The sequence below is a fragment of the Rhinolophus sinicus genome, linkage group LG06, assembly GCF_036562045.2.
Source record: "Rhinolophus sinicus isolate RSC01 linkage group LG06, ASM3656204v1, whole genome shotgun sequence".
Classification (NCBI taxonomy): Eukaryota; Metazoa; Chordata; class Mammalia; order Chiroptera; family Rhinolophidae; genus Rhinolophus; species Rhinolophus sinicus.
The window spans coordinates 8,508,292-8,530,957 of NC_133756.1; the positions used below are offsets into that span (position 1 = coordinate 8,508,292).

The window sequence follows — 22,666 nt, forward strand, 5'->3', positions numbered from 1 at the left end:
CTCTGGTTCTAATGAGGGGACTCTGGGTGGCCCCTGGATGAGGGCTGGTCACAGGATGACAAAGCCCTGAAGCTCGGAATTTTCAGTCCCTCCCCCCATCCTCCTGAGAAGGGAGAAAGGCTGGAGAGATGGATCCCAAACATGAAGAAGCCTCCACGAAACCTCAATGATGAGGGTGCTCAGAGCTTCGGGTTGGTGAACGGGAGGCAGGGCGAAGGCGTGGAGCCGCACATCTCTCTGCCATCTGGACACTCACCTGTGTTCTTCAGCACACCCCTTTACAACAAATGGGAACGTCAGTGTTTGCCTGAGTCCTGTGAGCCATTCCAGCAAATTCATGCTTCTGGGCTCCTTCCTCCGAGAGGTCTCAGCCCCCTGGCCACCCCTTCCCTCCATACTGCCTCCTTCTTAGGATGCGTTGCTGTGAAAATGGTATTATTTACCTGTCCGTTTAGATGTTTGCTCTCTGACCCCACTACTCCCTCTTTGTGTCCCCAGCAGGGAGGCCGGAGATCTGTGTGTCACATTGACCTGCCCGAGGATGGGCAACACAGCCCCAAGGTCAGGTCAGGATGTCCTGGAGCACCCCCCAGAGCGGGGCCTTTGGGACTCAACCCTGCTACTTATTAGCTGTGTGTCCATGCACAAGTCACCAACCCTCTCTGTGCCTCAGCAAGCTCAACCGTGAAAGAAGTGTCCTCCTAGTGCCCCCTCTCGGGGTGGATGGGCTTTCGGAAAAGTGCTCTGGGGGGCCTTCGAGGGGCTGTTGTTCTTCAGCCCACGCAAGAGGCCATGTCACTCCTGCCTATCTCCTCTTGGTGACTGGTTCACCTGGGGGTGGCAGCACCAGACCCTTTCATAGAGGGACAGACTACACTGCCATCCCCATCTTGGAACCTAGGTGGGGAATGACCCACTTTCTTCCTCTGACCCTCCCAGCCCTCTCCCTAGAGGCCCACTTGGGGTGCCCTCCACCGAGAACCTTCAATGTCCCCATGTGTCCCCAAAGCCCCATCGGCAGTTCTGCCAGGGGAGGGGCCAGGTGCACCCCTTGAATCCAGACCAGGGAAGTGTAAGCCCTGCCCCCGGGGTCTGTGAGACCCACCTCCAAAACCTCTAGGAACATTCTGGAATTAGTCATTTCCCAGCTCATCACTCTAACCCCCTGTGTTCCGCAGGCATCAGGGCAAGGCCCTAAGACCAGAGGGCTGGACTGGTATTTGGGGGCTGCTAGCAGGTGCGGCCATGGGAGAGGTGAGGTCTGAGATTCTACAGCGGTGGGGCCGCTTTTCGCAGAAAGGACAGCTGCAGCCAGGAGGCAAGGGCAGGCCCACCTTCAGCCTGGAGAAGGAGGGCCTGTGCTGCCGACTGCTGGTCAGCATTCTCTGGCCGGCACCAGACCCCGGACCTGACCAGGAAGTCGTCCCTCACGTAGCTGGAGGTCCCTCAAATGCCATCTATTTGCGGCCTGGACCCTGATGACTGGCAGGAGACATGTGACACTGAGATGGGGTATTTTTGGCAGTGGGGGTGGGGCCTGCATGATGAGCCCAGCACCATGCCGCTCTGGGACAGGCAGCTTGAACGCCCAGCTCCACTGCCCCGGCTGGCTGCAGGTATGACACCATCAGCCCCTCATTCCTGTCCTAGGGGGCCCCACAGGGGACAGCCCCCACAGGGACCTTCCCCAGAGCCAGACAGGAGGGCAAAGTTCAGTGGGTCAGGAAGCCACAGTGCCCTGGGCTCATGCCATCTCCCACTTAGGACTGGATTGGCCAGAATGACCTCCCACCCTCCTGGGTCTGGTGGTAGCTGACCAAAGACCAAAGGGCAGCCCCCGCCCCCCCAAAAAGGGCTGAGAGGTTAGAGGCTCGGTGGGTCCACTGACATGGGGCACAGGAAGGGTCTTGGCTAGCTGGGCAAGCCTGGGTCAGGGGCACAGACCTGGGGATGGCCCGAGGGTCCCCTGGGAGTCAGGAGCCTTGTTTCCGTTCTGTGACCTCCTGCCCAGGCAGGGGCACAGCCAGGCTCTCCCTGATGACCTGAGTTCCCTCTGACCAGCACCAGTATGACCTTGGTGAGCTCAGAGGAAGCCCGGCAGCCTGTCCCAGCCAAGCCTGGTGGAAGGTCATTGACAAAGGTTGGTCACCTGCTGGACACTGTAGCCCCTCCCCCATGGCCAGCTGCCACTGGGGGCATGCTGGGACAGGCAGGGCTGACCACCACCAGGTGAACTGACCCCGGGGTGGTCTTTGACAGGGGCTTGGCCGCTCTGGAGGAAAGTTGGAAGGTGAGGCTGGCCCAGCTGGACAGAAAAGGCTCGACGATGTGAAGGAAAGCCGCTTCTGGGGACGGAAACTCAAACACAAGGACCCTATTTCTTAGTGCACTTCACTAATCTAGAGCCATCTTTGGTGGAAGGAACCTGACACTATGTCTTCATAAAGTCACCATGTGGGCTCAGTTTGGAGACAGGGACATGGGGCTGTGGATATTCTGACTTGGAGGACGCCACACAGCCCCCTGCACCTCTGCTCTGCTTTCTTTCAGGATGGAGATGCTGTGCCAGGTCCGAGCCAGGGAAGAGGGGGTCCCCGGGGGGCAAGCAGGTGGTGGCAGTGCCTGAAGACCCTGAGCTCTGCTGCTCACGTGCCTCTGCTGACCCGAAATGGAAAACTTCCAGTACAGCATCCAGCTGAGTGACCAGGACTGGGCTGAGTTCTCGGCCACGGCTGAAGAGTGTGGCCTCCTGCAGGCTGGCCTTGCCTCTGGGGATGAGCTCTTGTCCAGTGACATTGACCAAGGGGACAGCAGTGGCAGCAGTCCCCCCGAGCACCTGCCCCTTCTTGGGAGGCAGCTGGCTCCCAGAGGGCGTGGCTGGCCGGGCTTCGAGGAGGAGGATAAGGCGGCCACACAGCAGCTGGTCAGCAGGTCTTGGCAGGAGCCCGTCCTGGCTCTGGGGGCAGGTCAGCAGATGCCCAGCACGTCCGCACCATCAGAAGCTCAGCCGTCTCTCAGCCCTGGAGACGCCCCTCCTGGCCAGAGCCCGTCCCTCCTAGGGCCAGTGACTTCCAGAGACGAGATGCAGAGGCTTCTACAGGGCCCAGCCGCCCGGGACCCTGCCCCTAGTGTCCCTGGTGAGCCTCCTCGGAGCCCTGAGTCCCCTGGCCGCAGCACTGCCTCCCAGAAGCCCCCTGGCAGCCCTGGAGCCCCACCACGCAGCAGCCCTAGCCGGAAGAAGAGGCGGGCTGCAGGTACCAAGGGGGGTGGGCGCCCGGGTGTCGCAGGCTCAGCTCCCACTCAGCTGGGCTCCCCACGGCTCAGTGAGGCCAGGCCCAAGGAAGGCCTTGGCCCAGCTGGGTCCAGGGGGAAGGGTCTCTCGGCTGGGACAGCAGAGCAGACAGCAGGAGCCGGGCAGGACAAGCTGGGGCCAGAGTCTGCAGGAGCCCAGGAGCAGGGGGCCAGGCAAGGGCCCGGCTTGGATCTGTCTACAACTGAGCAAGGTACAGACTTACTTGGAATGACCCCCAGAGCTGAGCTACATACTGTGTCCATGCCTGCCCAGGAGACTGGTCCAGATATCGCAATGGCTAAGTCAGACACAGCTCTGTCTCCACCTGCCCTCAAGCCCCAGGCTGACTCGGCTCTGTCTACACCTGCCCTCAAGCCCCAGACTGACTCGGCTCTGTCTACACCTGCCCTCAAGCCCCAGACTGATATGGCTCTGTCTACACCTGCTTTCAAGCCCCAGGCTGACTCGGCTCTGTCTACACCTGCCCTCAAGCCCCAGACTGATATGGCTCTGTCTACACCTGCTTTCAAGCCCCAGGCTGACTCGGCTCTGTCTACACCTGCCCTCAAGCCCCAGGCTGACTGGGCTCTGTCTACACCTGCCCTCAAGCCCCAGGATGACTTGGCTCTGTCTACACCTGCCCTCAAGCCCCAGGCCGACATGACTCTGTCTCTGCCTGCCCTCAAGCCCCAGGCTGACACAGCTCTGTCTACACCTGCTCACAAGCCCCAGGCTGACTCGGCTCTGTCTATACCTGCCCGCAAGCCCCAGGCTGACTCGGCTCTGTCTACACCTGCCCGCAAGCCCCAGGCTGACTCGGCTCTGTCTATACCTGCCCGCAAGCCCCAGGCTGACTCGGCTCTGTCTATACCTGCCCGCAAGCCCCAGGCTGACTCGGCTCTGTCTACACCTGCCTACAACTCTAGACTGGATGCGGACCTGCCTGCGCTGGGCCCAGTGGTCAAGCCAGAGGTGGATTCATCTATACCTGTGTCAAAGGCCCAGTCTGAGGTGGGCGCATCCACATTTGCCCTCAGTCCCCAGGCTGGGCCTGACATGATGGAGACAAAGGTTGTCCCATCAGCCAAACTGGATTTGAGCTCTGCTGTGTCTTCAGGGGGCCACCAGGAGAAGCCCAGAGGGCATCCCTCTGCGGGTGACCCTGAAAACCATTCAGGGGAGCCCCCACCAGGCTCCGTCCAAGCCCCCAAGAAGAAGAAAGTGCGATTCTCGGTGGCTGTGCCCAGCCCCGAGGAGCTGGGGTCAGGAGAGGCCTCGGGCCCACTCTCCCCAGCTACAGCCTGGCCATCTGCCCCCAGGACAGCAGCTGGGGGCCGCGGGGGGCCTGGAGCTTGGGACGCAGTGGCAGTTGGGCCCCGGCCACCCCAGCCTCGGATCCTCAAGCACCTGCCTCCCCCTCCGTCCGCTGCCTCCGGGGGGCCTGGGTATAGGAGCTGCTTTGCAGTGACCCTCCCAGAAGCCTACGAGTTCTTTTTTTGTGACACTATCGCAGAGGAGGACGAAGAGGCTGAGGAGGCAGCCGAGGCTAGCCAGGTCCCTGCCAACGTCCAGTGGCCAGATGTATGCGAGTTCTTCTTCCGGGACTGCCAAGCCCAGACGTCTGGGCTCCGGGCACGCCGCTCCCCAACCCCACCCCTGAAGGCCGAGCCGGTGCCAGCCCCTGTGCCTGGAGACCCCATGCCTATCTCCATCCCTGAGGCCTACGAACACTTCCTTGGGGAGGACAGGCTGGGGGACGTGCTGGGGCCGGCTTCCCTTCAGCTGCAGGCTGCAGAGCTCCCCAGGCCGGCCCCCCAGGGAGTGGAGTCTGGCACCCCCCCAGAGACCAGCCAAGCCACAGCAGAGCAGCTCGACCTGGTGGTCAGGCAAGCAGGTGCGTGTCACGTGGGCCTGGGACATGGCCTGCCCAGGTCCTGGGAACACACTGTCCAGGGATTTCTGCCAGCAGGGCCATTGGGGAGGGCCGGGCCAGGACCCTGGGTCATGAGCCAGTGGGGGGGGGGGGGCTCGGGGATGATCTGAAAAGGAAGCAGCAGTTCCTGGCCAACCCAGGGCACAATCCAGGTGGGGCAGACCAGGCTAGGTCATCAGGGGTTTGACTGTGCACTGACCCTCCCCCGTATTCAGGCCCAGAAGGCACTAGTGCCCCAGACTCTAGCAGGGGAGGCCTTGGGGCCCTCGGGAAGATCCCTTAGGAACCAGGAAACGGGCCCAAGCCGACCTGACTCAACTATGCCACACACTGCCCTATGTCTTGGGACAAAGCTGTCATAGGGAAGATGTGACTCAGAAAATATGTCCCAGGTCAGACGTGTCCCCGGATAGATGTGTCCCCAGACAGATGTGTCCAAGGCAGACCTGTCCAGTATAGATATATCCCTACACAGATGTGTCCCTGGACAGATGTGTCCCGGGTGAGACGTATCCCCAGATCGACATGTCCCCAGACAGATGTGTCCCAGGACGGACGTGTTCCCGGACAGATGTGTCCAGGGCAGATGTGTCCAGTATAGATATGTCTTCAGACAGATGTGTCACCAGACAGATGTGTTACAGGTCAGACATGTCCCCAGACAGACTTGTCTCCAGACAGATGTGTCTATGGCAGACGTGTCCCCAGACAGTCATGTCCCCAGAGTGGAGCAGCTGGAACTCAGAGTATGCTTCTCTTTCCTAGGGGAGCCTCGGGGTCCCCTCACCGCCTTTACCTTCAGCCAGAATGACATGTGCCTGGTGTTTGTAGCCTTTGCCACCTGGGCTGTGAGAACATCAGACCTGCATACCCCAGACGCCTGGAAAACAGGTTTGGGGGCCCAGGGGGACAGGGACTGGTGCCCAGAGTCGAGGGGAGGGACAGTGGTGTCATGGGCCAGCAGGGATGAGGGGTGCTTGGGGAGGCACAGCTTTCTGCCCTGACCTTGCTCCTCCCATTGCTGACCCACTGCTCACCCTACTGGCCTCCTCCTGCCCTCTGAGGGCTATGCCACTGGGCAGAAGTTGGTGACAAGGCCAGGGAGCTGGTACTCAGGAGGCCCGATGCTTCTCTTGTAGTCTTGCTGGCCAACATCGGCACCATCTCCGCCATCCGCTACTTCCGCCGGCAGGTGGGGCGGGGGCGCCCCAGCCCGAGCCCCAGCCCCAGCCCCAGCTCCTAGGACCCAGGCTTGGCCCAGGAAGACGCCAGACAAGGAAATGGCCACAGGTGCTCAGGACGAGACGCTGCCTTCGCCCTTTGACCCTTGTGTTCCACAGCGTCTAGGAAGGAGCCAGTGTCCTCGGTCCTGGCTACTTGGACTGTACCCGAGGCTCTGGCCAGGCTGAAGCCAGAGCTGTACTCCACACCTGGGAGGGGAGATTCGGAAGGCTGGTGATGGGGGCCGAGCAGGGAGCAGGGAGCAGGGAGCTAGTTAGTAAGGTTGCCAGATCAGCAACAAGAAATGGGGCGTCCAGTAAAACTGGAATGTCAGATATGCAATATTTGAGACGTATTTGTACTGAGAAATTATTTGTGGTGTATCTGAAATCAAATCTAACTGGCCATCTGATTTTATCTGGTTAAGTAGTTATGGGATAAGTGGCAGAATGAGGCATTGGAAATTAGAGAGTGTCACAGTAGCAACAAGGCCCCAGCTGGACATCTGGGCAGGGGGCAAGGGTGAGGGGACTGGGTGGTCTCGACTCTGGGGCAGAGGATCCCAAGCACTCTCTGCGCTGTGCACAGTGGGCCTCTTTGACCCCTGAATCACAAAGGCCTGTGGCCAGGGCCTTCTTGGCTCCTGCCTGAGACAGTGAGCAGGTATCTACAGGGTTTGTAGGAGGCCCAGCAGGGTGTGGGTCTGCAGGGCAGAGCCTGGAGCCCCTCCTCTAGGGAGCCCTGGACGAGAGGTGCAGCAGAGGATAGAGGTATTGGGTGGACAGATGAGACACCTGGGATTGTCCCGGGGCTGAGAGGAGCCAGAGATGGGGAAGAAAGGTGGGTAGGGGGCTACCAGGCTAAGTGCACAGGGTCCGCGGGTGGCAGGCGCCTCCTGGCTGCTGAGTGAAGGATGTGTGGACACAGCACAAATACAATCTCCTTTTCTTCTTTTCTGTTTACTCTCTTGTCAGTCTCTCTGGAACAGCCCCGCCCCACTCACAGGTGCCCAGGCAACCCTCCCACCTCTGCTTGTGATGCCTCAGACCTGCTGACCTCTGACCTCATGCCCTCTGACCTCATGTACTCTGACGCTCGCTAACCTGACTTTTTCAGCCTTCTGACCTCACCCCTGTGCCTTTCTCCCATTCCCAGGTGAAGCCCCCATCACGTCTCCTCCCTCATTCTTTCCTTGGGGGCAGGCCATGGTTTGGCCCCTCCAGGCATCCCATCAATCTGTAGTCCAGCCACACCGGCCATGGCACCCTCAGGTTGGGGCTGAGAGGACCCAGAGCCTAGAAAACTCAGGGTTCTGGAGACTCCCCCATCTATCCCGCTGGGGTCAGACCTTGACTCGGTTGGTATTGGATCGGGGTGGTTGGCCTGTGGCCCCACAGAGAAAGACCCAGGCCTTGCTGCAGACCACTCCAGGGTCCATGCTGGCAGGTGGTCCTGAGAAGCAGCCTGCCCATTAGATCCACTGGATGAGCCCCCCCTCAGCCTCAGTTGCTCCACGGGGCCACCGCTGGTTGTGGGGAGATATAGCCTTGTCCCAGATGTTGTCGTAGCTCCTGGGGGGACCACCATCTGGTAGAAAGGGTAGAGGTGCATGTAACTTCAGGAAGCAAAAGCCAGAGCTCCCCTCTCCCCCCAAAAGAGGTAGGGTCTCTCACTCACCTGGGGGAGGTGGCAGGGGGCTGGACGAAACATCCTTTGCAGGGGAGACCTGGAGACCCCAAACGTAAATGTGAGAGCCAAGCTTCCAGGAAGAGGCTTGGAGACCAGCCCATGAACTGCCAGATCCCATCCCCACATTTTCTTTGGGTCCCTCCCCTCTCCCTGCTGGCCTCTCTTGCCACTGTCCCTGTTCTTGGTTTCTACTGCGCCATTGTCCCCTGCCTCCATCTCTCCTGTTCCCTGCCCCCACAGCACCCCTTGCCCAAGGTGGGGGCTGCTACTCACGAGCTGAGGAAAGTTTGGGGGCCGGGGCCCACGGCCCTTGGCAGAGCCCCGGGGCTGCTGAGAGGTTCGGGGCTGCTGGGCCCCCTTCTTGGAAGGCAAGTGGTGGCCAGAGGGTCTAGAGCTGGAGTCGGAGACAGGCACAGACACAGGGATCGAGGGGGACGGGTGTGGAGGCTCGGGTCCAAGCGAGCTCTGCACTGCACTGAGGAGCTGCCAGGAAAGCATTGTTGACTGGAGGACCTGGGCTGGGGCCTCCGTGGAGCTGAGACCCCTGCCCCACAAAGCCCCTTAGTGTCTCATGGCCCAAGCAGACCATGGGCTATGGGCACATGTCTGACACCACTAGTGCACTGACCTCATCCAGGCCCTGGACGTCTGTGATCTTGTGGTGGGAGGTGGCAGGTGGAGTGTAGGGGTCGGCGTAGAGCGGGGAGTGTGGTGTCTCCAGAGCATGGTCTGGGGCCTCGGGGCCACCCTCCAGGCTCAGCCTGCTTAGCTGCAGGCAAGAGGCAGAAGAGAAGGGCTTCCTGGAGCTGCCGGATGCCCGTGTCCTCCCTTCTCTGTGCAAGAGGCCCCTGGGTGGCTCCCGGATCACAGAGGCCTAAGAGACAGAGGCCAGGGAGGAGGGCATAGGGACAGCCAGGCCTGGCGCTGGGGTCAGTGTGCTGGGCCCACCTTGGTCAGGTCCAGCTGCAGTGGGGTGGCTGGGCCGGGCCCCTCACCCCGGGCCTTGCTCCTGGGTGACCGACTACTGCCGCCTCGTCTCAGCTCTGCCTTTGGCGCACCCGTGCTGGTACAGCCAGGGTTGGTCTGGTTCTGTGGGGATCGAGGACCTTCCAGAAGGTTCTCCGGGGCCCTCTCCCACACAACCCTGAGGATGCACAGAGCTTCCTCCTCCAGTCTGAGTCCCCTCCCCTGAGCAGCTAGAGTCCCTCTTGGGATGGGTGCCATGGGGACACAGGCTCCCTAGTACAAACTCACCTCATGGCCCCCTGCCTCTTTCCCCTGCCCATATCCCCCTAATACTCACAGGTGCAGGCTGGGTAGGGCAGCCTGCAGTGGACGGCACTGAGGACTCAGGGAGGGAGTGGCTGGTGCGGGTAGATGGGGGTGCTGGGTACCCCGAGTCCCAGCTGGTTCGTCCATCTGAGGAGAGCGAGCCTCGGCCACTGCCCAGGGCCTGGGCCGCCAGGGGTGGGTAAGCTGGATGGCAGATGGTGGGAACCCTCTCCCCACCTACCCATGCTCAGCCCCACCTTCTGCCCTGTTTGACCACTGCCTAGGACCTGAGCTGTGGGCAGCCTCTCCCTCTGCGGACCCCTCACCTGGGTGGGCACCCGCAACTCTGGGAAGCTCTCAGGGCTGGGCAGCAGAGGGGCCCCTTCCCTGCGGGAGACAGTCTGCAGGCAGAGCAGCCAGTGGCTGTAGTCCTCGTAGCTGGCACATACCACGCGGATGGTATTGATGAGGTGGCCTGGCACACAGACACTGTGAGGGGGCGGCTGAAAGCTGGGGTACCCCCAGGCTCAAGCGCTCCCTCGGGGGCCTGGCCTCCACACCTTCAATCAGGAAAGAGCGGATCTGCTTCTCCTTCTCCTCCAGGTTGATGTGGATGGCGCCCAGCGGGAGTTCCCCCTGCAGGGGCAGCAAAAGAGGGGGGTCCTGGGCCTGGGGGCAGTCCTGGGACTCTGCCTGGGCCAAGAGCGAGGCAGGGCCAAGGCTGACACCCCTGAGGTGGGGCCTTCATCAGCCAAAGGCAGACACAGACAGGTCTTTGGGGGGCTTATGGGGACTGATCCCCTCGGTCACCTGCTAAGACTGGGGGAGGGGTGTTGGGGGGACTAAGGGGAAGCCCCATGTATGTTTCTGATCAAGTGAGGGCCACGATCACCTCAGGTGATGGTGGCTGAGGACCCTGTAGGATGATAGGGGTGCCCAGGCAGGAGCCCCTCCTTGCCCACATCAGAGTGGGGAGCAGACTGACCAGGGCAGCAGGCTGGGTGGGTGGGGCCAGCATGCTCTGTCCCAACAGGCCTGAAATACAGGTTCCTCCTGAGCCACTGCCCCCTCCCACCCCCACATACAGGGCACCTCCCTGGGGCGGGCTCACAGAGGGGAGGGACCTACCTTAAAACAAAGCCCGTCAGCTTCCTCAGAGAATATGGCCAGGGAAGTCGGGTACAGGACCAGCAGCCGGTCCCACTGCTCCTGAGAGGGGCTCAAAGGGCAGAGTGTGGTTTCCATTGGCGGGCAATTGGCGGGCAATTGGAGGGCACCAAGTGGCTGGCCCCCACCTGCTGCCTCCACCTCTCCCCCATGTCCTTTCACCACTCAACCTCTCCCCTCCTCCGCCCCTCCCCTCCCCTTCCCATCTCTTCCCCCTCCCCATCTTCTCACCCCTTCCCCATCTCCTCACCCCAAATCTCCTCACCCCTCCCCATCTCCTCACTCCCCCATCTCCTCATCTTTTCCTCATGGCTTCACCCCCATCTCCTCACCCCTGGGTTCCCCACCCACCTGTGATGGCAGATGCTGCAGCTTGACCCTTGAGGCACAGATGGCACTGCCCACCACTTGGCTCCCTGATGCTGTCCGCAGCCGGGTCAGCCTGCGCTGCAGAGTCCAGGGGAGCTCATCCTCAGGGGGGCCCTGGTAAAGGGGTGTCAGGGCAGGCAGAGGAGGGGGATTGGAAAGGGGTATGGGAGTTGCTGGCACTGACCTGTGGGGGTGCCGAGTTGCAGCGCCGGAGCCCTCCCACGAGGGCCATCTGCTTTTCCAGGTGGTACAGCCAGCGGTCCACCTCGGCCTGGCTGGGGCAGAGCACCAGAAGAGGAGCGGGAAGCGGGCCTACGGGTGGAGGGGCAGAGCAGGCTGGGCAAGCAGCCCACAGGGAAGGCCTCTCCCCAGGGTCCCACGTGGATCCCAAGGCTGGAGTTTGGAGGAAGTTATGGTGATGTCCAAGACCTCTGGAGGCCCCACAAATCACTGCCCTCCACTCCAGCCTGGCACTTGCCCATGAACCCACCGAAGAAAAAGGAAGAACCCCTCAATTCACTCATGGTCTTGCCAGTGTCCTGGGGCCCAGTCAGAGGCCAAGGTCATGGAGCAGCCCTAGCCCTCTTGCCCTCCTGGGGCTGGGACCGCTCATGCCCCCCACACACCTGTGATCTGGAAGGCATGTTCTCTGGACCCCTCCAGTGGGCAGATACTCAGCTCCATCAGTGGTAACAGCCCCTGCCAGAGCACAGCCAGGAGGGGAGGGCTGGGGGACCCTGGTAGGAGTGGCCACCCGCCTCCCTGGGCCTTTCTCCCTCTCCCCCTAGTCTCACCCTCCACCCATTTCCCTCACCTGGAACGTAAGTCCTTCAGAACCGTGGGCCTGGAAGTAGAGGTGGGAAGGGAAGAGCTCCAGATAGCAGTCGCTGATGTCCTGGGGGAGAGCAGGGCCACCGGTGTGAGGGGCTGGGGGGCAGGCCGTGGGCTGGCCCCAGCACCACACCCACCTGGCGCGCACCTGGCTGTGCTGGAATCTGAGCTGGACCTTGGCGTAGTGCAGGACGCTGCCCAGGTTCCTCACGGGCACCCTCCGCCGCCCCCTCTTGAACACACTGAGGAACGGCTGCTCCAGGTGGTCTCGCTGGCTCTCCAGGCCCGGAAGGTCCTGAGAGGAGCAGAGCTCAGGGGAGGGGGTCTGAGCCCCAGCCCACAGACACACCCACAGTCACCCAGTCCATAGGTCAGGGACACACACACTGTCACACGTAAGTACAGAAGCCTGCACACACAGCCTCCTCACATGGAAATAGCGGCAGAACACGCATGCGCGCACACACGCGACCTCACTGAGAGTCACAGACTTGCATGGTCTGTCAGAGAAGATGATGATGTTTGCACTTAACGGAGATGCAACCCTCATCTTCACTGTTTCCTAAGCTGTGTGCCCTTGTTTTGGTTATTCAACCTCCCGAGATTTGTTGGTCACAGGGGTTTTGGATGTCTGAGTAAGATGAGGCTCAAAACCCTCCTGTATCTCCACTGTCAGCTGGTAAATGTTTAATACTTGGTTCTAAAAAATGGCGAGATTAATTTATAGTATTTGCCAATTTGGATGGTGTACATCCTCCTGCCATGGCCCATTTCAAGGAACCAACATGATGTGAGCCAAGTGTGGAGCTGGGGAGAGAGACATCGGATCAGATCTTGGGAGTTTGGGCTGGCCGCTTCAGCACACATTGCCTGCCCTACTCTCAAGTAGTGAAGGCCAATGTCCTGGCAGTGGCCCAACAGGTCCTCTGTGATCTGCCCCCTCCCCTGGTCCTCTCCCCTCTCATCAGACACACGCCTGTCTCAGGGCTTTGCACTTGCTCTTCCCTCTGACTGTACCACTCAGCCTTGCTCTTTGCACCTCCTTCAGGGCTTGGCTCAAACATCACCTCTTTCATGAGGTCCCGTCTGGGTACCCTCCTAACATGCCAATCTCCCCTGGCCCCTCTACACACCTTCCCTACTTTTCTTCTTAGTGCTAGCCACATCTTACTTATTATATCTTTTAATTATTTGTCTTGTCATCTGGCTCTGTCACAGGGATGGGGACACCATAAGAACAGGGTCTTTGTCTATTTTCCCCACTGCTGTGTCCCAGGGCCAGGACAGGCCTGGGATGTGATGGGGGTTCACTGCATGTCTGCTGCAGGGAGGGAGCATTGTTGCCCACAAACACTTAGCCAGTCCTGGCACACAGAGAGTCCTCTACAAATGGGAGCTCGATTATCAGGTTGGGGGTCAGACTGGGATGGGCGTTACCTGGTGCTGGAGGGGCTGAGGTCTGTCCAGGGGCTCAGGGGTGAGTTGAGGAAGGGGCCATGTCTCCTTTGGGAGCTGGCAGGGGCTGTCTCCTGGGCTGCTGTGCCAGGCCAAACTGAGCCGCCCTTTAAATAAGCCCAGGAATGCGCACAGACACACAGCTTCCCGGCCCCCTGCCTCTGGGTGGAGCTTCCTGCACCCACGCCCAGTTCAGGGAATGATGCTGGGATGGGACCCATGAAAAATAGGCCACGAAGCAGGAAGGGCCATGCAGCTGGCCCTGTGGCCTAGGCTCAGCCTTAGGGCCCAGGGAGGAGTCGGCTCAGAGCTGTGGCAAGGCCGGCTCTGTGTGGGTGCAGAACCCAAGGAGAACTGGCTTCTCCAGGGCCCCACCTCCTGAGGTTCAACATTCCTGGTCCCCTCTCTAGCCACCATGTCCTGGCAAGAGAGGACCACACAACTCACAGGATTCCACCAGGGTCATGGGATACGTCCTGGGCCTGAACAGAGGGAGCTGAGGTCTGAGATGTGGCCACTCGGAGGGACGCCCATCCCTGCCCAGCCAGGCCCTGGACACAAGTGGCTTGTCCATTCCTCTGAGGCAGCATGGTTTCCGAAGCCAGCACTTGCCACGGGGAGCGCTGGGACTTCAGAGGGGAAGGGAGAGGCCGGGCCCAGGGCTTCCTAGCCTGACGGGACCAGTTGGAAAGGTGGGCTCCCCACACCAGCTGCCAGGCCTGTAAGGGACGGTGTGAGGACTGCAGGTGGAGTCCTGGCCCACGTCCCTGGCATAGTCCCACATGTCCATCGTTCCCTGTCATTTCCCAGATGCTCCTGAAGTTAGAACCTGGGGGTCATTTTCATCACATCCAGGGGCCTCAGTGCGTACCAGTGCCTCTCTTCAACCCAATGTCAGCCCTCCTGGGGAAAAGGGCTATGTCTCTCCCCCTCACTAACTCAGCCCCACAGGAGCTGGGTAGAGGGAGGGGATGTCTTCAGCTCAGAGGTGCCCCAACATGTGCTTGGCAGCCAGTCCTTGCTATGGGGCCTTGGCCAGGGGGATACAGGGTGTTGCTATGGGAGGAGGCAGTGGTGGGTGCCGGAAGACACCCCCTGGGAGAAACTGAGGCCTGGAGTAGGTGATAGGCTGGCTCACGGCTCACCTGAAGCCCCTTAGTCAGAGTAAAGAGGGGGTGGAGGGGTTTCATAGCCGTAGCACCAGCATGACATCCCAGCACACACAGCAACAGCTCAGATACCTGCGTTTGGTCCAACCGAATGTGCCTGGACATGCTGTCCAGTCCAGGGGCAGGCAGACACCAGGGGCAGGCTTGGGTCCTGGCCACAGTGCCCCTGGGGCAGCAGAGACTCCGGAGTCCCCGCCCGCGCCTGCTGGTGCTAGCTCACCCACTGACTCAGTCGGGTCTCAGTTTCGCTCTCTGCCAGACTTTCGGCCAGATGAGCTCCCGAGGGTGGGGCTCTGTCTACTTCCTCACCTTGTTTTAGGTTTGATTCCCAGGCCGACCTGGGAGACGCTGAGACCACCGCCGCCGCGCCCCTGCGCGGCCCGCACTCACGCTGGGACACGCCCACCCGCCACTCACCGACCCCGGGATGTAGTGGAAGATCTTGGCGGCGGTGGTGTCCCCGTCAGGACCGGCCTCCGTGCCGAACAGGCCAGCCAGCTTCCTTGTGCCATCCTCTCTGGGGAGGAGGGAAGGGGGGCTCACAGCCTGGTTCCCGAGGCAGGTTGAGGGCAGCCCTGTGACCCAGCGTCGAGTCCGCCCCGCGCTGCCCCCTCACCTGTTTCCCCTCAGCGAGAGCTTTCTGGAGAAGGACGCCCGGAGCCTCTTAGGGGCCTGAGGGACGCAGTGGTTGTTCCCCATGGGCCGTGATCCGTGGCTGACCCTCGCTGAGCAGGTCGGCAAGTCTGGGTCCCTCTGTCCCGAGCCTCCTGTCGCCACCTCCCGGGGGCGGGGCTTTGCAACGTCTTACCCGGTGCCCAAGGGCCGGGGGAAGGTGGAGCCTTTCTGGGAGGGACCGGCCCTACCTGAGCCCACGCCTTTCAGTTCCCTGCCCTGAGTCCTCCCCACAAGCAGGCCAGCTGGGGCGGGGTTGGGGGCTTCCCCACTGGCGGAGCCAAGGGCGCCCACCTCAGCCTCCAGTACGTTCCGGAGGGGCCCCAAAAGCCGGGTCTGTGAGCGGGTGACCTGCCCACCTGCGCATAAGCTGGGATGCCTGGGGCTAGAGCTCCGTGAGCCCAGGGACCCCCTCCCAGACCCCCCCGCCCCCCACAAAAGCACACATCCTGTTTCCACCTAAATACCAGTCTCTGAGTCACCAGTGACTGTACGGGGGCATGTGCTTGCTGTCAGTGCTGAAGCAGGAGTTTGCAACACTGGGGAAGGGGAAGCCAGGACCCTTCCCCAGCCTCCTCTGCTACCTTGGCCCAACCCTCACCCCGGGCCAAGGTCAGGGTCCTTGAGGCTTAACCAGAATCCAGGAGGGAGACCGCAGCTGTCCCAGGTGCATCTAGGACAGTCAGGGCCACCCGTGTCCCTCTCGTAGGAGCCTGGGGCGAGACAGGCCATGGGGGCCCCTCAGGACCACGCTGGCAGCAACCACGCTCATGGTCAGGCACTCCTCCAGGACATCACAGCCCTGCCCCGGCTGGATGAGACAGTGCTGCCTCAAAGCCCCCAGATGCCAATGCAGTGCCTGAGCCCAGCTGTACACTCGCCCCCAGACCTTCCCAGTCACCCCAGACAGGACCCCAGAAGGTGGAGATGGACGCTCAGACACAAGCCCAGAGTCCAAGAGATGTGTTTATTGTTCAAGTTGGTTCATATTGCTGTGAGGAGTCTACGGCACGCATGTGTGCCCAGCTCAGTGCAGGACCCAGAAAAGACACCACACTCACAGACAGGAAGCCCCCTTCGTGCCCTCTTTGGGAGTGTGCCTGGCCTGGCGAGGCAAGGGTGGTGTGCAAAGCGAAAGCTGGGGGTCTGCACCTGCTCAGAAGCCCCCCCACGCCAGCAGTCCGCTCTGCATCTGCCCTTTGGTCCCTCCAGGTCTGCAGAGTCCGAGTTGGCCCTGCCCCACAGGCAATGAGAGTGTCCACCCCATCACTCACCAGTGCCCCCAGCGTGGCGGGAGAACACTAGGAGAGCAGCTTGGTCCCAGCCACACAGGACACTTCCAGAGTAAACGTATAAACTGGTAGCTGCAGCGTTGCTCATCGATCAATAAATACTGAATAAATAAACGAGTAAATAAATGGTACACACATAAATGAGCACTGAGGAATGAACAGAAATGGGCGGCCTCTCACACAGAGACGTGGACAGATGGTGCAGGACATCCCTGGCAGGGGACCGAGGAACAAACCCCAACACACTGGTCGAGGGGAGGGAGGCGCTGGGGCCCTCTGTGGGGCTTAAGGCATGTGGGAGGCCACAAGGTCCGGCCTCTGTGCAGTCTGCGCCGGGGTCAGAGGCTGGTGGAAGACACGGACAGTGTGGGCGAGGAGGGCGGCGGGAAGTTCAGCAGCTCGAGCACCGCCACTCCCACGCTGCTGCGCCGTGTGAACATGCAGGATGCAGCTACCCACTTGTTGGTCCTTGGGTTGTACTTTTCGATGGAATTGAGGCTGGAGCTGCCGTCGTTGCCCCCCACAGCATACAGCCAGCCGTCCATAGCCACCAGGTCATGGGTGCTCCTGGGGGCGGGACAGGCGGGCATGAGCCCGTGGGGTGGAGCCCCGGGGGTGGTGCCGCGGGGCCATAGGAGGAGCCCCAGGGGTGGGGTCGCGGGGCCATGGGAGGAGCCCCGGGGTTGGGGCCGCCTGGAACCTCTAGGGAGGCGCACAGACCAGACGGAGAGCATGGGTGGGGGTCACGCTGTGCAGGGGTGAGGCCATGGGACACATTTGTCAGTCTCTGAGGGGGGCAAACCCACTGGGGTAGTGACAGGGGGACACTCCCAGTCTGTGTGCTGGGGGACAGCGCACCTTCGGATGTTCATGGGGGCCACACTCTCCCAGGCACCAGCCTTGGGGCTATATCTTTCCACAGAGTTGAGGCAGCTGGTGCCATCATTGCCACCGGCCACGTACAGAGCCCCCTCCAGCACCGCCACACCAGCTGAGCTGCGCCGGCTGAGCATGGAGGCCACTGGCGTCCACGTGTTCACCTGTGGTTGAGGGGACCCGCTGGGGGCAGACCCATCACCAGCCCCCCTCCACTTCCTGTGCAGACGCCTGCTCCAGGGCGGTGTCTGTGGGACAGGGGTGGGACCTAAAGGGGAGGTGGGTGGCCAGAGTGATGACCTCAGGCAGCCCTTGGGAAAGGGGATTCATGGGATTGGGGCATTTCGCACCTGGGGCTCATACTTCTCCACTGTGGCCAGGTGAGATGAACTGTCGTAACCGCCCACAGCATACAGGTTTCCATCTGCAGGGTTCAACATGCCCATGTTGTGCCTGCTGTGTGGGGTCTCTGGGGGGGGCAGGTAGGGGTGGGTACTACACCAAGTAAGTTGTCACCCACCAAGCATGGCCACACGAACATATCGCCTCCGGGTGCTCATGGCGGCGATAGATGTCCATGTTCCTGTCAGGGGGTCATAGCGCTCGGCACTGCGGACACCAAGACCACCGTTGACCTCGAGCACTGGCAGATGAGGACTTGCCTTCCCCTGGGGAATGACTCAAATCCCGTGCGGGATGTCACTGAGACTGACCCCAGAGTCCCACTGGAGCAGAAGGCAGGCTTGAGGGGTGTACACGGGCCCCAGGCTGCCTGGGTGATGCTGGTTAAGTGTCCACCTGGGCCCAGCCTCTGGACTTGTGGGAAAAACCCCAGAGAGGAAAGGAAGGGGCAGGTGGGCTGACACAAATGAGGAGGTCTATGGGACCCTGGTAATTTGAGTCAGGCGGGATCTCTCTTTGGTCCCCTCAAGGTATGACCTCTGTCATCCTGATGCAGTCACAGCTGCTGCCAAGCCCACCGCGAAAGGCCACTACCTGTTGAGGCAGGAGGCCCCATCGTAGCCACCGGCTGCGTACAGGAGCCCGTGCAGGGCAGCCACACCCAGACAGCTGCGCCTCGTGCCCATGGACACCTCGGGCTGCCAGACGTTGGTCACAGGGTCGTAGGACTCTACAGTGGCCAGATCTGATGTCCCATCGTAACTAGGGAAGGGGTCCAATGCTAGTCATGGCTGGCCCGGTGGGCATACACCGAACCTCACCAGAGAGCAGCCTCCACGCTTACCCGCCCACAGCATACAGCCGGTTCCCAACCGCTGCCACGCCCACCCGGGCTCTGCGTGTGGACATGGAGGCCACCACATGCCAGCGGTCAGTACGTGTGTCGTAGGCTTCACAGTCCCCATGGATGGCAAACAGGCTCCCACCACCTAGGGAGGAGGATGTGATGGGGCATGAGGAGGGGCCCAGGAAGGCCATGGACTGCGGGCTCTGGCACAGCTCAAGGTCAAGGGTTTGGGGCTCTGGGGGTAGGGATGGGTATTTTTGAGTGGGTCACACCACACAGGGTCTTCCCCAGTGGGATGGAGAAGCAGCTGTGGGGAGGGTGCAGGATGTGATCAGCGTGGGGTGGGGCGGGCTGGCGCTGGGCTCATGGGCAGAAGTCACAGGGCAGAGGCGTGGGGGGCCGGCTGGGTGGGCGCACCAACGGCGAAGAGCACAGGGCCTGCGCCCTCGCAGTGCCGGGGCCTTGTGCGGCTACTGCCCAGGACGCCTCTCTGCTCCGGTAGCAGGTGGAACTTGAGCGCTTCGATGAGCAGGTCCTTGCAGTCAGGGTGGTGCCTCACCAGGCTCTCGGCGTCCACGTGGCCCAGCAGGAAGTCGCGGCTCAGCAGGGGCAGACGGACACACTTCATCAGCTGGGGTGCAGGGGCACCAGTGAGGCAGCAGGTAGGACCTGTGGGTACACCTGGCCCCAGCACTGAGACCCCCTCAGACAACTGTCCACCTGTATACTGGGCCCTTCTGGAGACGTGTGCCTGCATCACACCCACGGTGTCCCTGGACACAGAGGAGCCCAGGCACAGCAAGACCCTCAGCCACTTTATCCTCTCTTGGATACAGTGCCCGACCCTCCTCCCCACCGAGGGGCTGGCCTCACCCGTGGGACGTGCTGCCTCCGAGCGTCCACATCGTGCTTGACCCAGCTCAGGACGGCACGGTAGACGTCCTCCTCTGAAGGCACGTTCAGGCTGTCGCTAGAGACCAGTTCCAGCACCTGGGGGTGGGGACCCTCAGATCTGAGATCTGGGGAGGGTCTTGGGGGCCCATGGAGCTCTGAAGGTGCCTGGGAGGGGGCGTCCAACGGGGGGGCTCAGTGTTCCTATGAGGAGGGGCCAAGCAGGGTCAGGAGCCACAGATTCGGTTCCTGGGAACCTGGGCCCAGAGCAGCCCTAGGGACTCAGAACCATGGGTTGGGGTTGTAGGCTGGGATATGCTCAGGAGTTGAGGGTGAAGCGTTGGGTGGGGTCAGAAAATGGGCGCGGCAGGAGGCAGGGATGGGTGGTGGGGCTGGAACGTGGGTCAGAGGCTGGGAACAAGGGAGAGGGCCGCAGGGGCCCGGTCTTATACTGTGCAGGGCCCAGAGTCCGTGTCAGGGCCCAGGCTGTGCCCAGCTGGCATGTTACCTGCTTCAGCGGCAGCAGCATGAACTCCTCGGTCTTGGCCACGTCCACGAAGTGCTGCAGCACGTACCTGTGTGCTGCCTTCAGCAGGTCGCTGCACGAGTGCGAGTCGGCAAAGCCCCGGATGCCCAGGCAGTTGGAGGGGTCCAGCTGGCTCAGCAGGAACTTGCAGCAGGCGTCACGGACGCCGTTCAGCTGCAGAAGGCTGGCGGCTGGGAGCAGAGTCTGTGGGGCACGGAGGGAGAGGGCCAGAGACAGGGCCAGAGAAGCAGGATGTGAAGAACTGAGGGGATGGGCCGGAGACACAGGGGACGCTGCGGGTGAGGGGAGTGCTGAGGCAGGAGGTGGTGGGTGCTGGACATGTGGGGTGAGACAGGCTCACCTGCACGTTACCTTCACCCACCACGATCTCAGCCGTATAGGCAAACTGCACCAGCTGGTCCAAGGCCTGAGGGTCGATGTCATGCAACGTCACATGTGTCTGGCGGCTCTCACTCATCTCATCTGTGGGGACAGCAGGTCAGGTCAGGCCAGTGCCGCCCTGGGAGGTCTGCAGAGCCCCCCCTCCCCCCCTCAGTGTCCAGGCTGGGTGGGGCAGTACTTGCTTGTGAACATGGCGTGGAAGTAAGGGCTGCAGGAGGCCAGCACCACCTTGTGTGCTCGGATCTCCTTGGCGGCCACGTGCAGGACGATGTCACACAGGAGGCCTCGCTGACGCATGCGGCTCATGGCCACAAAGGCATCGTGGTAGTGCCGCTTTGAATTGTGGGACACGGTATGGCCCTCGCGGCTCAGCAGCTGCACCGCACCCTCCATGGGGGCCGTGGAACGGGCCTGCCGGGTACGCGCCCGCTCCGCCTCGGGGCTGCAGAGGCAATGCCAGGTCAGATGCGTCTGCAGGGAGCTGCTCACCTGCCCCTGAGACTCTGGGCGGGGCCTAGCGCACCCAGGAGGCCACTCCTTCCCCAGCAGACCATACCTGTAGCCCAACAAGGACCGCCCCTGCCGCCGAGGCTCCGCCCCCCTAGGCTCCCTCACCTCCAGGAGCCTCCCTGGAGTCCAGCAAGATCCGGCTCGCACCTTCTGCTAGCATGAGGTCCACTGTTGAGCCTGTGCGGCTTCTTCTGCACCCCACCCCCAGCACCACATCCCAAACTATCCCCGCGCCCCCTCTGCCTGCGACTCTCTGAAAGAACTAGGCTCCCTCTGTCCATCGTTGGCCACCCTTTCGTGCCTGCCCCCAGCGGAGTCCGGTGTCCTCAGCACCAGCTGGCACACAGGAAGTGCACGAAGTGAGACTGGTCAGTGCTGTCCGGCGGCTCTGAAGCGGATCCCTGGGTTCACCAGCAGGTGCGACCTCACTTGACCCTTCCGAGCGGCCCCGCCCCCACATCCCCACCCCTTTCTGCAGACCAGCCGCTGGAGTGTCAGAGCCGCGCAGCCAGGATTCAAGGGCGGCGGGAGGGGACAGCCTCCCGGAGCAGCCACCTCTGGACGCCCTGCTCCTCGTCCCCTGTGTGCGCGGATAAACGGAGGGGGTGGGTTGGACTCACCAAGGGCGGCCCGACCCTTGGGTTGGACTTGCCGGTCGCTGTGGCCGACCCTCCCGGCAGTCTGCCAACGCGCGACCCTCCCTCCCTCCTTCCGAGACCCACGCAGCCCCAGGCACACTCACGCCGGCGGCTGCGGCGGCGGGAGCGGCGGAGGCGCCTCGGGCCCGGGCCCCGGGCTGCCGTGCTCCGGGCTTTGCGTCCTGCCGGCCGGGCGCTCGCTGCGCGGCTGCATGGGCTCGGCCACCGGACTCGCCGCCGATCCCCGGAGGAGGCACAGACTAACGGAAACACGGACCGCTGGAGGGCTGCTCGGCGGTGGCAGTGGCAGTCCGCTCAGCGTCTCTGGCTCCCGCCGCCTGCCTGCAGCCGCTGTTTCTCGGCGCCGCCCGCCCCGCCTCCCGCGCTCCACAGCGGCTTGGGGCTCGCAACGTTGGACACGAGTCCTCTCTATGTCCCGGCTCCCCTCCCTTCTTCCTCCAGGAAGCCCCCGGTCCCCGCTGTCGCTCATCACCAGGAAGCTTCCTGGACCCATCACCCCCGCTAACTCATTCAAGAAGGCTTCCACCCCACCCCCGTACAAGTACCAGGCTTTGAGCTGGGCTTTGGCTGAGGGGGTGGGGGGTGGGGGGCTGGGTCCTGACCGGAGCCTCGCCGGCGCCCCAGGGGCTGTGGGGTCCACTGTCGTGGGGTCTGGCCATTCAGGTCCGAGGACCCTCGCCCTCGGGAGTTGGGTCCTCCGAGGAGGTAGGATAGAGCATAGGCTGATTCCTCCACCTCCTGCCTTCCCCTAGGCATCCTTCCTGCCGCTGGACCTTTGCACCACCTGGCTGTTTCCAAAGTGGCTCGTCTCTGCCCAGCCCCGTACTGTGGACTTATGCAGGTGTGTTCGTCGGTGAATTCCCAGAAGAATGAGAAGTGACTGGGCTGAAGTATGAGGCATAGTACTTTCAGGTAGATTTGGCCAAACAGGCCTCAAAAACAGCGCTTCCCCCTTTTTCCCCACGACAAGTGCTGTGGGACTGTCCCGTGAAATGCAGACTCTCTCATGGTTCTGATCCTCCTTTGATCAGAGCGTGGCCGGCCTGGCCAGCAGGCCGTCATTTATCTTTTGAGGAACATCTAAAGCATCGTGGTTTCTATTTTGGCTGGTTTCCCCTATTAGTGTTGGCTTTTAATTCTTGATTTGCAAGAGCTCTCTGTGTAGGAGCCCTCTCTGTCGATGGCGTTTTG

At 61.9% G+C, this 22,666-nt stretch overlaps 3 protein-coding genes across 9 annotated transcripts; 1 reads left to right on the forward strand and 2 right to left on the reverse strand.

The window, feature by feature from the left end:
- The first annotated feature begins 1,486 nt into the window (after positions 1-1,486).
- Positions 1,487-7,408, forward strand: PERM1 (PPARGC1 and ESRR induced regulator, muscle 1). Of its 2 annotated transcripts, none has more exons than XM_019712157.2 (4): positions 1,487-1,616; positions 2,551-5,186; positions 5,991-6,116; positions 6,365-7,408. In XM_019712157.2, the coding sequence occupies exons 2-4, from the start codon at positions 2,669-2,671 to the stop codon at positions 6,466-6,468; spliced, it is 2,748 nt and encodes a 915-aa protein (XP_019567716.2). In that variant the 5' UTR covers positions 1,487-1,616; positions 2,551-2,668; the 3' UTR covers positions 6,469-7,408. The 2 variants fall into 2 exon arrangements, with proteins under 2 accessions (XP_019567716.2, XP_019567717.2); XM_019712158.2 differs by having other exon boundaries at positions 1,507-1,616; positions 2,260-5,186.
- Positions 7,409-7,783: 375 nt separating this feature from the next.
- PLEKHN1 (pleckstrin homology domain containing N1) lies at positions 7,784-15,167 on the reverse strand. Of its 3 annotated transcripts, none has more exons than XM_074334350.1 (16): positions 15,015-15,167; positions 14,816-14,915; positions 11,923-12,069; positions 11,758-11,838; positions 11,570-11,642; positions 11,128-11,255; positions 10,926-11,021; positions 10,536-10,616; positions 9,968-10,043; positions 9,734-9,882; positions 9,439-9,588; positions 9,084-9,224; positions 8,764-8,904; positions 8,409-8,618; positions 8,124-8,172; positions 7,784-8,033 (listed from the first exon to the last, which is right to left on the reverse strand). In XM_074334350.1, the coding sequence occupies exons 1-16, from the start codon at positions 15,095-15,097 to the stop codon at positions 7,918-7,920; spliced, it is 1,821 nt and encodes a 606-aa protein (XP_074190451.1). In that variant the 5' UTR covers positions 15,098-15,167; the 3' UTR covers positions 7,784-7,917. The 3 variants fall into 3 exon arrangements, with proteins under 3 accessions (XP_074190451.1, XP_019567719.2, XP_074190452.1); XM_019712160.2 differs by having other exon boundaries at positions 10,926-11,057; XM_074334351.1 differs by lacking the exon at positions 9,084-9,224 and having other exon boundaries at positions 10,926-11,057.
- Positions 15,168-16,018: 851 nt separating this feature from the next.
- KLHL17 (kelch like family member 17) lies at positions 16,019-21,968 on the reverse strand. Of its 4 annotated transcripts, XM_019712051.2 has the most exons (13): positions 21,559-21,968; positions 20,489-20,748; positions 20,266-20,387; positions 19,887-20,108; positions 19,361-19,477; positions 18,905-19,118; positions 18,485-18,629; positions 18,235-18,402; positions 17,759-17,847; positions 17,589-17,662; positions 17,221-17,402; positions 16,822-16,929; positions 16,019-16,707 (listed from the first exon to the last, which is right to left on the reverse strand). In XM_019712051.2, the coding sequence occupies exons 1-13, from the start codon at positions 21,966-21,968 to the stop codon at positions 16,701-16,703; spliced, it is 2,118 nt and encodes a 705-aa protein (XP_019567610.1). In that variant the 3' UTR covers positions 16,019-16,700. The 4 variants fall into 4 exon arrangements, with proteins under 4 accessions (XP_019567610.1, XP_019567609.1, XP_019567611.1 ...); XM_019712050.2 differs by having other exon boundaries at positions 16,019-16,929; XM_019712052.2 differs by lacking the exon at positions 21,559-21,968 and adding an exon at positions 20,922-21,097 and having other exon boundaries at positions 16,019-16,929.
- Positions 21,969-22,666: the final 698 nt, after the last annotated feature.